This window comes from Stomoxys calcitrans, chromosome 1, assembly GCF_963082655.1.
Source record: "Stomoxys calcitrans chromosome 1, idStoCalc2.1, whole genome shotgun sequence".
Taxonomy (NCBI): Eukaryota; Metazoa; Arthropoda; class Insecta; order Diptera; family Muscidae; genus Stomoxys; species Stomoxys calcitrans.
In genome coordinates, this window is record NC_081552.1 from 266,812,362 (window position 1) to 266,827,756 (window position 15,395).

General features: G+C 39.3%; 2 protein-coding genes across 2 annotated transcripts; one reads left to right on the forward strand and one right to left on the reverse strand.

The window, feature by feature from the left end:
- Positions 1-1,851: 1,851 nt before the first annotated feature.
- Positions 1,852-9,162, reverse strand: LOC131998253 (uncharacterized). The gene is made up of 2 exons (XM_059370635.1): positions 9,061-9,162; positions 1,852-2,805 (listed from the first exon to the last, which is right to left on the reverse strand). Exon 2 carries the CDS (start codon positions 2,801-2,803, stop codon positions 1,859-1,861), a length of 945 nt encoding a protein of 314 aa, XP_059226618.1. The 5' UTR covers positions 2,804-2,805; positions 9,061-9,162; the 3' UTR covers positions 1,852-1,858.
- A 797-nt stretch (positions 9,163-9,959) lies between these two features.
- LOC131997789 (uncharacterized protein K02A2.6-like) lies at positions 9,960-14,066 on the forward strand. Its single transcript, XM_059369401.1, has 2 exons — positions 9,960-10,828; positions 10,961-14,066. The coding sequence occupies exons 1-2, from the start codon at positions 9,960-9,962 to the stop codon at positions 14,064-14,066; spliced, it is 3,975 nt and encodes a 1,324-aa protein (XP_059225384.1).
- Positions 14,067-15,395: the final 1,329 nt, after the last annotated feature.

Consider the following 15,395-nt stretch of genomic DNA (forward strand, 5'->3'; position numbering starts at 1 on the left):
TGCATTAATTTTTGAGTATATGCGACTGAACAAATTGTTTATAAATAGAAAGAAAACTAAATTAATCAGATTTAAACCATACCCTGGCCATAATATGGACTTTAGCATCACTGTGGATGGAGAAACTATAAACGAAGTGAATGTTGTCAAATATTTGGGCATATATATGCAGTCAAACCTTAACTGGAATCATCACATAAATCAGCTAAAGTTGAAAATATCTCCAGCACTTGGATTGTTGTATAAGTTCAAATACAAGTTCGACGAAAGAACCAAATATCTAATTTATCAAACATTAATACAGAGCCATCTTAACTATTTGGCTGTGGTCTATGCATACAGGAACACAGGCGAGTTAAAATCATTGCAAAGGCTTCAAAACAAAGCTCTGAAAACTGTTGCAAACTTACCATTACTTTATCCCACCGTTTCATTATACGACAATGTTTTTCCAACTATTTTGCCAATTCATGGAATTTATAAGTTGCAGCTTCTTCTGTACGTATATAAATGCATTCACCACATAGGGCACCACACAATTGAATTTAATCTAAACCAAGTTTCATTCAACACCCGCAACAATCAACAGCTGAGAGTAGCATTGTGCCGCACAGAGACCACAAAACAGAGAGTAGAATATTCTGGCAGTCATGAGTTTAATGATATACCGAGCGATATAAAGTCTAACCCAATTTCAATTTTTAAAAGATTGCTAAGGAATTACCTTAAAACACAAACTGAAACACTTTTGTAAATTAAATTAATTTTCTTCTAATAAGATCATTAACCTTTAACATCGTTTAATTTATTACTGATCAAACATTGTATTAAAATAATTGAATTTTGTTATTTTGCCAACTAGCCTCTATTATGCCTAATGGCGCTGAGGCGTTTATAAAAACTAATTGTAAGTTTTATAACGTATAAGTAAAAAATAAAAAAAAAAAAAAAAAAAAAAAAAAGTTATCTTAGGCCCTTCGACATATTTCTTCAATCCGGCCCGGATCGGTCCAGATTTGGATATAGCTGACATATAGACCTATCCTCCGATTTAGGGTTTTTGAACCATAAAAGCCATATTTATTATCCAATTTTGCTGAAATTTGGGACAAGGAGTTGTGTTAGGCCCTTCGACATCCTTCGTAAATAAGGCCCAGATCGGTCCAGATTTGGATATAGCTGCCATATAGACCGATCTCTCGATATAATGTTTTAGGCCTATATAAGGTGCATTTATTGTCCGATGTCACCGAAAATTGAGACAGTGTGTTCGTGTACAAACCTTTTGTTTTTTCTTTCCAAGGAATGTACAATTGGCACTTTTAATTTTCAGTTCACAAATTTATTATGTATCAAAACGATGGGTAAGTGCAATATAGTAACAAAGGTGCAATATAATTTAGGTTAAATCAATTCGTGCAATAATAGTTTTCTTTTCTTTGGTTTACAAAAGTTGATTTATGTACATTTTCTTTTTTATACACTTGGTTTCACATTCACATTTGTTCTTAATTTTCAAAAATTCTAATTCCCTTTTTTGTTGCTTTTGTTTGTTGTCACGGGGAGAGCGAACGTTTTGTTTAAGGTATCGATCACTATTAATTATTTTGACTTCTTCTTTTGTCACTGAAGCCGGCTGCTGATTGAATTCAGCAGACGGCAACAACAACCATGAGATGAAAAAACTTGTAACTAGCGGCTGCTGACACACACACATACATTGCATATGCATGCAGTGACAACCCGCTAGTTATAGTTATGTGCAAAAGTTTAGCACTACAGTGCTGAGCAAAAGTTTAGCACTATGCTAAACATCTTGCCCCCCCCCGTGACAAGTGTAATTCTCTAAAATGTTAGCTTAGTGTCTAGGCATATTCCGGATGGGGCCGACAAAGACGTAGCCAAGAGTGGTCTGGAATGCGTTGACATCCCCAATGCCGGCAAAGACATGGCCATCCCTCTGCAGTCTCGGATAGACATCCGCGCCCAATTCTAAGTCTATTGACGTGTTGGCTCTAGGGTCTGTATCAGCAAGGGTGTCTTGCGCTAAATCACGGGTCGGGTCCTCCAAAAGTGGGTCTGAGTAGGGTCGGAAAGGCAATGCATCTGTGATGAGTGCATTAATCTTAAGTGCCCAGTTGCTATTTGGGCTGCGATGCATCAATCGGAAGGTTGTAAACCTGTTGCCCTGGTATGTACACGATCGTAGTCCAAGTCGCCGGAATGTAGAATAGGCCAGCCGAGACATTGTAGATGATTGATTGATCAACGCTCGCACGGTGGCCCAAGTATCGACCCCATCCTCTGCTATTCGTACCATGGCAGTAGGCACAAAGACAAGATCCCACTTAAAGGGTGGGGATGCTGTGGGTGCAGGTCTGGCGTTGTTGGCAGGAGCAAAATCATCGGCGGGCCTCTCCATGTTTTCAAGCTGCGGTGCCCCATGCAGCAGCGTGTGATGTCGCTCCTCGCAGCGACGGCAGCCTGCGATGGACTGGCAATCAGGTGCAAGATGACTGCGCGCCAAGCAATTACGGCAATACCCCCGCCGCTCCACAGTTTCGTAACGTTGGTATGGGGTCTGGTCCCGGAATCGGCGGCATGTGCTCAGCGCATGGTCATCTTGGCAGAGACCGCAAGAGTACTGCCAGAAAGTGGGTCTTCCGCGCCGATCCACATGATCGCGGTCGCGATTTCGAGACGGATTTCGTTGGGGCCGGGGTTCCGCTCCTCGTTCGTCCCGATGACGACGCTCTTTTCCTTGAGGCCGCTCGTCTTCTGGACGGGGCAAGTAGGCTGCCATTCCTGAAAATAAAAATTTTGGAGGAGTACTTTGTTTTTTGATTACTGGGCGAAAGCCTAGTCAGGCGGAAAAAAGTTTGACCAGTTTCGTGATGGGTCTGCTCAAGGTGCCGTGAGATGTTCTAACATCGACAACGCGTGTATTTTGATCGGATCCAGGATAAGTTTTTTCCACGCGACCCATTACCCATTCGGTTGGAGGGAATCTGTCGTCTCGGATTACAACTAGGTCATTTAGCGCGATGTTCTCTTGTGGATACTTCCACTTAGTTCTACGATGTAGTTCCTTCAAGTATTCTGACTTCCACCTTTGACAAAAATATTGCGAAATTATCTTCAGTCGTTTCCATCTATTGGCGAACGAGACATCCTGATCAGAAACATCAGGTTCCGCTGGTGCAAGGAGCGAAGTACCAATTAGAAAGTGGCCTGGGGTTAAAGGCGAGAAATCATTTGGGTCGTCGCTGGCTGGACTAAGGGGTCTAGAGTTTAAACAAGCTTCTATTCGAGTCAAAATTGTGGTTAATTCCTCGAACGTAAAGTTCATTTTTGGTATAAACTTGCGCAAGTGGGATTTAAATGATTTGACACCCGCCTCCCAAAGGCCACCCATATGAGGGGCACCCGGCGGTATGAATTTCCAAACAAGGTTTTGATAAACGTTTTGTTGGGAAGCTTGATTTTGGAGAGTTTTCAAGAAGTCTAGGCGATCCTTTTTCAGTAATTCTGAAGCGCCTACAAAGTTTTTCCCATTATCAGAATAGATGCAGGCCGGACAACCCCTGCGACCGATAAAACGTGCCAAGGCTGCTAAAAACGATTGTGTAGAAAGGTCCGTAGTTGCCTCCAAGTGTATGGCCTTTGTCGCGAAACAAACAAAAATACAAACGTATCCCTTTGTGATTACACAAGCTCGACCTGAATAGTTTTTAATGTTAAAGGGTCCAGCAAAATCAACCCCTGTATTGGTAAAGGGTCTTGAGAGTAAAGTCCGTTCGGGAGGAAGGGATGCCATTATTTGTGATTGCGCATGCTTTTTGTACAAAATACAAGTTTTACAATTATGTATTACTTTTTTGACAAGAGGCTTTAATCTGAATATCCAAAATTCAGAGCGTAAAATCCGAGTCATAAGTTGATTTCCGCCATGGAGAGTTATTCGATGGGCGAAATCTACTAGAAGTTGTGTGAGTCTTGCATCGTATGGTAACAGAATGGGATGTCTCTCGTTATAAGTTAAAACAGGACACTGTACAAGGCGCCCATTAGCCCGCATTAGTCCACTTGAGTCTATAAATGGATTAAGACCTAAGAGGCTGCTACTGGGTGAAATTCTAGATTCCTCTTGTAATTCGTGATATTCAGAGGCGAAATAATGTTTTTGGGTCACAATCAGTAGACGGCGTTTTACATCTTGAATTTCCTCAGCTGTGATCTCCAAAGATGAAATCCTGAGATGCGATCGGTTGGGCCCCGTATTACGCCAGATTCGTAAAACATAGCTAATCACCCTATAGGCGCGCGACAAAGAAGAAAACCTAACTAATGGGTCTTCAAAGGTTGAAGTAGCAAAAACCTTTATCGCTTTCGCCTCCAGGTTTGTGTCTTCAGGAACTTGATAAGTTGGCCATCTGTCTTTCGGAAACTTTAACCACTGTGGGCCATGCCACCATAAACAATACTCCTTTAAGTCTGAAGGAGTGCATCCTCTACTAGCAATGTCCGCAGGGTTGCTCTCGGAGTCTACGTGGCGCCAATTTTCATTGCCAACATTCTCTAAAATTTCTGAAACGCGGTTTCCAACGAATGTACTCCAAGCACAAGCCGGTTTCCTAAGCCACGACAAAACGATTGTGGAATCAGTCCAAAACTGGGTCTTAAAATTCATAATCTGAAGATTGTTCATGGTTGCTGAAGCTAATTTTGAGAGAAGTACTGCCCCACAAAGTTCGAGTCTCGGCAAGGAAATCTTTTTGATGGGAGCAACGCGGGTCTTTGCAGCTAATAGAAAGGTGTCGGTTTGGTGGTTGTCATGTTCCACCCTAATATACAATGCTGCACCATATGCACTTTCGGAGGCATCACAGAAACCGTGTACTTCCACTTTGGAACCAGGTGTGAAGCGTATCCACCTTGGAATTTTAACCGATTCCATTGCCTCTGAATTTTTAACAAAATTCTGCCAATTTATCAACGTTATTGACTTTAGCGTATCATCCCAGTCGATTTTGTCTAGCCATACCTGTTGCATGACTAGCTTTGCTACAACAACAATTGGGGCTAGCCACCCACAGGGGTCAAACAATTTTGCTATGGCCGATAAAACTTCTCTCTTCGTATAAGACTCTCTGATTTCTAATGCCGGTTGTGTAAAGGTGAAATAATCCCCAGAAATATTCCACCGGATGCCAAGAGTCTTTGTTGAGGAGTCTTCCGAAAGCTCCAGCCAATTTACTGGAAGAAGTTGTTCTGCCGGTAAGTCTTGTATAATCTTATGATCATTAGATGTCCATTTCATGAGCTGAAATCCAGCCGAGTTCAAGGCCGCGATCAACTCTTTTCTTGAAGTTATGGCTCCATCGATCGTGTGAGCCCCGGCTAACACGTCGTCAACATACAGATTCTCCCGAATAATCTTTGATGCAAGGGGGTATTTGTCCGTCACGTCTTCCGCAAGTTGAAGAAGTGTCCGGATTGCAAGGAAAGGTGCGCAGTTTACTCCAAATGTTACAGTCAAGAGCTCAAAATCCTCAACTGGGTCCTTTGGAGATTTTCTAAAAAGTATTCTCTGGAATTGTGTCTGACTAGGGTCGAGAAGAATCTGTCTATACATTTTTGTGACATCCGCATTAAATACGTATTTGAAGAACCTCCACTTCAAAATTTGTAAAACAAGATCTTGCTGCAGAATGGGTCCAGCAAACAAGTTATCATTTAGGCTCCTTCTGTTCGACGACGGACTTGACGCGTTGAAAACTACCCTAAGCTTTGTAGTGAGTCGGTCTGGCTTAATGACAGCATGATGCGGCAAATAGTAATTCGGAGTCTTTGTTATCTCCTGTGCCGTAATTTTCCTTATGTGTCCTAGTTCCAGATATTCCAGAATGGCATTGTCGTACTGTTCCTTGATCTCAGGTGTCTTTTGGAGCTTTCTTTCCATTCTGTAGAACTGTGCCATTGCGATATTCCTCGAGTTTCCCAACTCTTCACAATTCCTAAAAGGGAGGGTCACAATATATCTCCCATTAGAGTTGCGCCTTACAGTGTCTTTAAAGTTTTGTTCGCAAAACATGTCCTCCTCTGACCTCAAAATCTTTTTGGGGGCCTCCTCCACCTCCCAAAATCGTGTGAGTTTTCTTTCTATTGAGATGGTGTTGTGAAGAGAAACTCGGTTACCACCCGCAGCTTTCTGTGCAATGGGTCCGCCAACAATCCATCCAAAAACTGTGTTTTGCGCTAGTAGTGCACCGATTGATTTCATCGGGGACCCAATGTCAAAAATAAGGGGTCCTATGTCCATTCCAATTAGAAGATCAACCGGTTGGCTAATGTAGAATTTCGGATCTGCCAAATCTAGATTGGCAACATCTCGAAGTTGTGCTAGGTCTAAGTTATGAGGCGGTAAGTTAGAAGGAAGGGTCTTCAAGACAGGCGCCCAAACTTCTAACTCAAATCTAGGTTCTATACGAGAGCGTAAGGTGAATAGACAAGCCTTATTTGAAGTCTCAGCTACAATTTGGCTAAGTCCTGTAACGTGTACTAAGTTTCGTTTAGTTGGAAGACTCAACTTGTTTTTGAGTTTTTCCGTAATGAAAGTGGACTGCGATCCAGAGTCAATAATTGCCCTGGCATCGAATAGCTGTCCTCTAGATTCTATTTGCACTATAGCAGTAAAAAGTAAGGTTCCCCCAGGATGATGCTCACTAATTCGATTATCCTGAAGGGTCAAAGTTGCAATGTTATTCTGTTGTGTGTCTGGTGTGGACTGTATACGAGTTGTAAGAGCTGCAGCACTAGTACTAGGTTGTGCTGCATCTCTAGCTGAGTCTTGATTACAAGGTTGGTTCTCTTGTCCCTTATGTAGCATTGTATGATGTCGCAAGTTGCATTCGCGGCATGTAAACTTGCTCTTGCATTCCTTTACACCGTGATTCGTCGACAGACAATTGTAGCATAAGTGCGAAACTTTCACTACGTGAATTCTGTCATTGATATTCTTTTCAATAAATTTCGGACAATCCCTAATAAAATGTGTGTCCTTACAAATTTGGCAGCATTTTGTATTTTGGGTCCGAATTGTTGTATTTTGCTGTGTATTGCCGCTATTGTTTGTACCTGAGTTTTGTGTCTTTTGTGAAACATTGGTGTGAAAACTGTTGACGAACTTATTATTTTTGTAGTTATCTTGCCTATTATGGTTTTGCTTACTGAAAGACGGCTTAATATTCCCGACAGATTCGAGTGTCTTAAATTTGTGGGTCAGAAATTTATCAAATTCTGCCCATTTTGGAAGGATCTTGCAATCTTCCAGTGAATTCTCAAACTCCTCTAGAAATTGCCTCGGTAATTTTGCAGAACAAAGATAAATCAAAAGTGGGTCCCATCCTTTAACATCTACTCCAAGTGTCTCCAGTGTCTGTAGACTTGTGTTAACAATTCGCTGTAACTTCTGAACCGTTTGAGAGGAGTCTATTGTAACGTTTGGCAGGTTAAAAAGATTTTTTAACTGTTCGTTGACTTGCATCCTTTTGTTCTCATACCGATCAGTAAGATTGGCCCAAGCTAACAAAAACCCATCATTTGTAAGAGGAACATGACTTATTATTTCCCTTGCTTCCCCAGAGGTCTTCTGCGTAAGATGGAAGAGCTTCTCAACATTACTCAGCTTTGAGTTCTTGATGTAAATGGCACTGAACAGGTCCCTAAAGGTAGGCCATGCTGTGTACCCACCTTTAAAAGTGTCTGTGTCACAAGGTGGAAGCCTTGAAACTGGCGTGAAGTCCACATCCTGCAAAGATTCCCTCTCCTTCTTCTCTTGGTTCGCCTGATCCTTCAAAGCCATAATGTCCGCATTTAGGGCGCCTATGGCTCGCATGTAGCATTCCCGCGCGTCTTTGTAATGAGATCGAAGCTTGTTCTTATCTATGGCGGTCTCTTCCGCCGCGGTGATATGATCGCGACTGTCTAAGTACGATTTCTTGACGTTGTCCCACAATGAATCTAACTCCACCCTTAGAGCCTCAAGACTATGTATATTATCATCGGACTTTGCAGCTGCAAATGTGTTGTCGAAATCTACTAAATCGTTGACGCTATTCGCAAATCTATCGCTCTTAGACTTTGCCTTCTCCATTTTGTTTAAAATTTCTTCCTTCAAGCTTTATTTTTATCCAAACCAAAGAATGAGAAGACAAAACAAAATGTTAATCTCAGTCGGTGTATGACCACTATTCAGAAATTTACTTTTTGAAGGGTCAGATCCCGATTTCTAGGCACAAAAAATGGAAAAATTTATTCAATTTTCGCCTTGGTGGGTTAGAAGTAGGCTTTGGAAAACGTATCAGGTATTCTACTTCACAATGTACAAAAACAGAAGATGTAAAACCAGAGTGTCAGCAATCACATCAAACAATCAGAAGAATGAGTTCGGTAGAAAGGGTCACATAAACATCAATTCCAAAAATTCCGCACAGGAAACGAAAAAGGTTCCTCAGATTTGTAATCCGAAACAAAACCACAACAAAAAACGACGCCAATAAAAATGTTTGATTTGGGTCACTTCACCATATAGTATAAGGCAAGTGCATACGTGGGGTCGCTATGAAATTCTTTCACGAAGTTACAAATTTTCAAAAATGAACTTTATTTTTTGTTAAAATATTTCTTTAATCTCGGCGAAATGTCCTCTTTACCAAACGACCACGATGGCGGTGTCTGTCCCAAAAAATGTTTGCGAAAAGCAATTGTGATAAGGTTAGTTCGTTTTATATAAAACCACGCAAAAGTCACAAAAAACAAATTCAAACGTGGCAACTTTAAGACAAGGGTCAAGGATTTTTACCGCAAAAATTTATGTATACGGGTCAAACAAATTTCCAATTTTAAAAACTGCACGGGTCAAACATACAAAATATACAGGGTCAAGCAAAGGGCAGGAACAATTCCATCCATACAAATGTAGGTGGAGATTTTTCTAGCAGCAACCAGTATATTTCGTTGGCTTGTCGCGCCAAAAACGAAAAACAAGCTTGTACTCACTTTGATCTCTTTGTGTCTGTGTGTATGTGTAAGAGAGTGTGTGAAGCTCCTTTGGTTGCAGTGGCTGAATTAGCGGTACTGTGGTAGCGGAGCTGTAGACTCTTCTATACTCCTCTAGAACTCTTCAATGTTCAATTTTTGTAAATTTTGTTGTTGGGTTTTACCGAACCGTACCGCGTTTGGTTAAAGTGGCTTTGAATTAATTTGTTCCGCTTTTTGCAGCACTTAAATTTCACTTGATCTTGTCTGGCTGTTGCCAGCTCAGACTCACAATGTTTTTGTTTTTGCACTTTTCACAAATTCTTGAGGTAAGTAATTTTTTACAAATTTTGCAGGAAGGTTTTTATAAAATTTGGTAAGTATCAACTCTTTCAACAAGGTAAGTAACTTTTTAACAATTTTTATATATATATATATATATATATATATGTATTTTTATTTTTAGATAGAAACGTAAGTGTCACCGTTTTATGGGGTATTATAGAGTATTCAGTATAAACATATTTACGTTCCAGTCTAATGTACGTTTTCTCCCTCACCTTATTCTTATTTTCTTATTATCCATAAGAACAAGTGGTAAACACTCTCACTCGTATTTAAATGTTTATCTGCTTGCTGTTTGCATCTCTTTAATGTAACATACTGTCACACACATACATACATATCCATGTACATACGTTGTTATACATTTCGAGTTCTAAGCTTTGTTTTGTTATAAATAAAGATCACTCTGTATTTGGATTTTAATTGCAACGCATCTCATCTCTGCCGTGTCAATACATTACATATTTGGCGACGAGGATAAAAAAATTTTTTTTTTTTTTTTTTGAACTTAAATAAGTTATTTTATATAAAAAAAAAAAGTGATAAACAGAGCAAAAAAATAAATGCCGCCTAAGATGGAAGGAGAAGGAAACCAAAGTTTTGCAGCCAGTCAAATTGCAGTGTTCCAGACTTCTAATGTGCCAGAATTTAACCCAAGTGTAGAGGCGTGGAATGTATGGAAAGAGCGTCTGGACATACATTTTTGTGAAATAAGCTGCACGGACGACAATGTGAAAAAGTCGATTTTATTAAAATCAATTGGTGCCGTGGCTTATAAAATGTTGCATAGTTTATGCAGTCCAGTGTCCCCTGTGTCAAAAAAATATGAGGAGTTGTGCGAGATATTGGATACGCAGTACACCCCACCTACGATAGTGTTCAGCGAAAGAAAAAAGTTTCATGTCTCAACAAAAAGTGATAGTGAAACGGTTGCTGAGTGGTATGCCAGAGTTAAGACATTGGCGCTTAATTGTAAATTTGGTGCAAACTTGGATGCTTTTGTTTTAAATCAGTTTGTGATGGGCTTGCCACATTTCATCTTCGAACGACTGTGTGAAGAGGACGAAAGTCTAACGGTGCAAGTGGCGTTGAAAAAAGCGATGATCATGGAGACGAAAAGCATAGCAAAAGAGGCAGAGAGGGAGCAAAGTTCTGTGAACTTGGTGCAAAAGCAAAGACTCTCCAACAAGTATAACGGCAGTGGCGGTGGTGGCAGAGGTTATGGCAGCAGCGGTAACAGAGGCAGTAACAGCAACAGAGGCAGTGGTAACAGCAGTAACAGAGGCAATGGTTATAACAACAACAGAGGCAATGGCTATGAAAATAACAGAAGCGGCGGTCGCGATAACAGAATGGAAGTTGAAAAAAAGGCAGCTTGTTCTCATTGCGGTTGGCGCAACCACAGCTCTCAAGCTTGTAAATACAAGGAGAGCAAATGTCATTCGTGTGGAAGAAATGGACATCTGGCTTCTGTGTGTCATAATAAAAAGAGAAGTGTGAATTATGTATCTAATGATATTGATAACAATGATGATGATTATGATAATGATGATTTATTTAATTATTCAATTTTCAGTGTGGCTGAGCGCAAATCTAGTGATGTGTATTCTCTTCAGGTTGTAATTGATGGAGTTGAGCTTAATGCTGTGTGTGATACGGGTGCTCCGTGTACGTTGATGCCTGCTTGTTTTTATAAGGAGAACAACATTAAGAAAACACTTCGCCCATGCAATATACCATATGTAGACTACAATGGTGACAAGTTGAAGCTGGTAGGCGAATACGATGCGTCGGTGACTTTTCAAGGTAAAAGTAAATCAGTTGTTGTTGTTGTTGTAAATTCATCAAATCCACCCCTGCTTGGTCGTTCGTTTTTACGATCGTTTAATTTTGAGCTGTTGCAAGTTAACAATATTGGTTCAATGGATTCTAATGCAACGATTATTGAACAAATTAAAAATGAATTTTCTGAGGTTTTTCAAGACAAGTTGGGAGAATACAATGTGAGCAAAATTTCTTTAAAAATTGCTGAGGATGCAGCTCCTGTTTTTTGTAAACCAAGACCTTTACCATTGGCATGGAAAGGCAAGATAGAGAAGAAGTTAAGAGACTTAATAAGTTCTGGTGTTTTGGAGCCGGTTGATAATTCCGATTGGGGAACTCCTTTAGTTCCAATTTTAAAGCCAAACGGCGATTTGAGGATATGCGGTGACTACAAGGTCACATTAAACAAATTTTTATTGGATTTTAAATATCCCTTACCCAGAATCGATGAGATTTTCGCATCGTTGGAGGGTGGTGAAGTTTTCACGAAGCTTGATTTATCCAATGCTTACAATCAGCTTGTTTTGGATGAAGAGTCTCAATTTTTATGCGCATGGAGTACGCATATTGGTACTTTGAAGGTGAAGAGACTACCATTTGGTGTCAAAACGGCTGCGGCCATTTTTCAAAAAACAATGGAAAATCTTTTAAGAGATATTCCCTATGTTGTTGTTTACCAGGATGACATAACCATCACTGGCAAAAATATGCAAGAGCATATCAGGACTTTGAAGCGTGTACTTCAAAAACTACAGTCTTCAGGATTGAAGCTCAATTTAAACAAATCAGCATTTTTTCAATCTGAAATTTCCTATTTGGGATTTAACATCGACAAACATGGATTAAGAAAGAACAATGACCGGATTTCATCAATAATCTCGTGTCCTATTCCAAAGAATATTTCTGAATTACGAGCTTTTGTGGGCATGGCAAATTATTATTCGAAATTTATTAATGATTTTGCAAAAATCATGTCTCCACTATATAATTTATTAAGCAAAGATGTAGCCTTCGATTGGTCAGACAAATGTCATAAGTCGTTTGAGGATATAAAGAAGTCTGTTACTTCAGACCAAATCTTGGTTCATTTTAATCCTGACTTGCCAATCATATTAACTACTGATGCTTCAAATAATGCGGTAGCTGGAATTTTATCACACAGGTTCTCTGAAACAACAAAACCGATAGCATTTGTATCCCGAGCTTTGACGAAAAGCGAGAAGAATTACAGCACTCTTGAGAAAGAAGCCCTAGCCATTGTGTTTAGTGTTACTAAACTAAGGCAATATTTGCTTGGAAACAAATTAATTTTAAGAACGGATCATCGCCCATTATTGGCCATTTTTGGTAGCGACAAGGGTTTGCCTGTCATGGCTTCAGCAAGAATGCAACGATGGGCATTAATTCTTTCTGGATTTAATTATACCATAGAATATGTGAAAGGAATTAAGAATGAAGCAGATAGCATTTCAAGGATGCCTCAAAAAGAATTTCAATCTGATAATGTTGAAAATTCTTACATAAATTTTATTGAAGCCAATGAAGCAGGTTTTAAAATCGATTTTAAAGATATTTCTCGTGAAACGAGACGAGACCCGATTTTGTCAAGAGTTGTGGACTGTATCTCCAACGGCACACTCAATAATATTGCTGGTGCCAATTTCACACCATTTCGGGAAAAGTATACCCAACTAACCGTTGAATATGGTTGTATTTTATGGGGTTATCGAACAATAATACCTGATAAATTAAAAGAAAAAGTTCTAAATGAACTTCATCGTTCTCATTTGGGGATTGTCAAAACCAAAGCCCTTGCAAGGTCATACATATGGTGGCCAGGCCTTGACAAAGACATTGAGAACTTAATTAAGAACTGTCTACCGTGCCAAAAACTACAATCCAGTCCTGAGAAAAGCAGTTTAATACCATGGGTGCCAAATGATTCGGTATGGAGCCGAATACATATTGATTTTGCTGGTCCGATAAGAAATTTTTACTTTTTAATCGTCATCGATTCATTTTCAAAATTTGTTGAAGTTTTCAAGACTAAAGATATGACGACAGCATTCACCGTCTCAAGGTTAAGAGAACTGTTTTCACGTTATGGTATTGTCGACACACTTGTAAGTGACAATGGCACACAATTCACTTCACATGATTTTGAAACTTTTTTGTCCTTGAATGGAATTAAACACATCTTAACTGCACCTGGACATCCATCAACTAATGGCCAAGCTGAGAACTTCGTTAAAACGTTTAAAAAATCCATATATGCTAACTTGGAGCAAAATAAAGATGCCAATTTAGACCAAATTTTATACCGATTTTTAATGGACTATCGCAACATGACCCATTGTAGCACTGGTGAATGTCCAGCAAAGATTTTCTTTGGCAGAAAACTAAAAACCCGGTTTAGTCTTTTAAAACCACCAACGACTACGGAAAAGATAATAAATGCACAAGAAAACAACGTTCGAAACCACAAAGGTAATCGAAATATTCAATTTACAGAAGGTCAGAAGGTAATGGTACGTGATTACCGTAATCCTAACAAATCCAGTTGGGCACAAGCAAAGATAAAACAACAACTTGGACCTCAATCGTATTCGTGCATTTTATCACACAACAACTATATCATTAAACGCCATCTAGATCAGATAAGAGGTCAACAACAAAAACAACAACAAATCGTCGATTTGCAAGCACCTACAACAAATACCTTGTCTTCAGATGGTCCACAGCAGATGCAAACGACTGAAGATATTTCACACACTAGAAGAGAACTCAGACCACGAGAGGGAGGAAGAGTAGTAAGAAAACCGGATTCAGGTACAAACAGCAATTTAGATACCAATTGATAATATACAATTTTGTCTACTCAATTCATTATTACTTTATAATTTCATTGATATTGTTTGTATTTGATTGATATGTTATTAACAACTTTAGGGGGAGCATATAGAGTATTCAGTATAAACATATTTACGTTCCAGTCTAATGTACGTTTTCTCCCTCACCTTATTCTTATTTTCTTATTATCCATAAGAACAAGTGGTAAACACTCTCACTCGTATTTAAATGTTTATCTGCTTGCTGTTTGCATCTCTTTAATGTAACATACTGTCACACACATACATACATATCCATGTACATACGTTGTTATACATTTCGAGTTCTAAGCTTTGTTTTGTTATAAATAAAGATCACTCTGTATTTGGATTTTAATTGCAACGCATCTCATCTCTGCCGTGTCAATACATTACAGGTATGTATATGTATATTTTTTTGAACTGACTATATAATTTCCACACAAAAAATTAAACGCACTTGTACATTTGTTGTAAAACAAATTCACTTATTCGGCTTCGAATGGACCAAAAATGTTCGTGTACAAACCTTTTGTTTTTTCTTTCCAAGGAATGTACAATTGGCACTTTTAATTTTCAGTTCACAAATTTATTATGTATCAAAACGATGGGTAAGTGCAATATAGTAACAAAGGTGCAATATAATTTAGGTTAAATCAATTCGTGCAATAATAGTTTTCTTTTCTTTGGTTTACAAAAGTTGATTTATGTACATTTTCTTTTTTATACACTTGGTTTCACATTCACATTTGTTCTTAATTTTCAAAAATTCTAATTCCCTTTTTTGTTGCTTTTGTTTGTTGTCACGGGGAGAGCGAACGTTTTGTTTAAGGTATCGATCACTATTAATTATTTTGACTTCTTCTTTTGTCACTGAAGCCGGCTGCTGATTGAATTCAGCAGACGGCAACAACAACCATGAGATGAAAAAACTTGTAACTAGCGGCTGCTGACACACACACATACATTGCATATGCATGCAGTGACAACCCGCTAGTTATAGTTATGTGCAAAAGTTTAGCACTACAGTGCTGAGCAAAAGTTTAGCACTATGCTAAACACAGTGCATTGTGTTAGGCCCTTCCCCATCACTCGTAAATTAGGAACAGATCGGTCTCGATTTGGATAGAGCTGCCATATAGAACGATCCTCCGATTTAGGGTCTTAGGCCCATAAAAGCCACATCTATAGACCGATTTTGCTGAAATTTGGGACAGTGCGTTGTGTTAGGCCCTTCGACATCCTTCGTAGATTAGGCGTAGTTCGGTCCAGATTTGGATATAGCTGCCATATAGACCGATTTCTCGATTTAAGGTTTTG

Excerpts from the sequence above, each read along its gene's own strand:
- LOC131997789 (XM_059369401.1), top strand. The coding sequence starts at position 9,960 with ATGGAAGGAGAAGGAAACCAAAGTTTTGCAGCCAGTCAAATTGCAGTG. Across the intron at positions 10,829-10,960 it reads AAGGAGAGCAAATGTCATTC|TGTGGCTGAGCGCAAATCTA; the intron begins GTGTGGAAGAAA and ends TTCAATTTTCAG.
- LOC131998253 (XM_059370635.1), bottom strand. The coding sequence starts at position 2,803 with ATGGCAGCCTACTTGCCCCGTCCAGAAGACGAGCGGCCTCAAGGAAAA.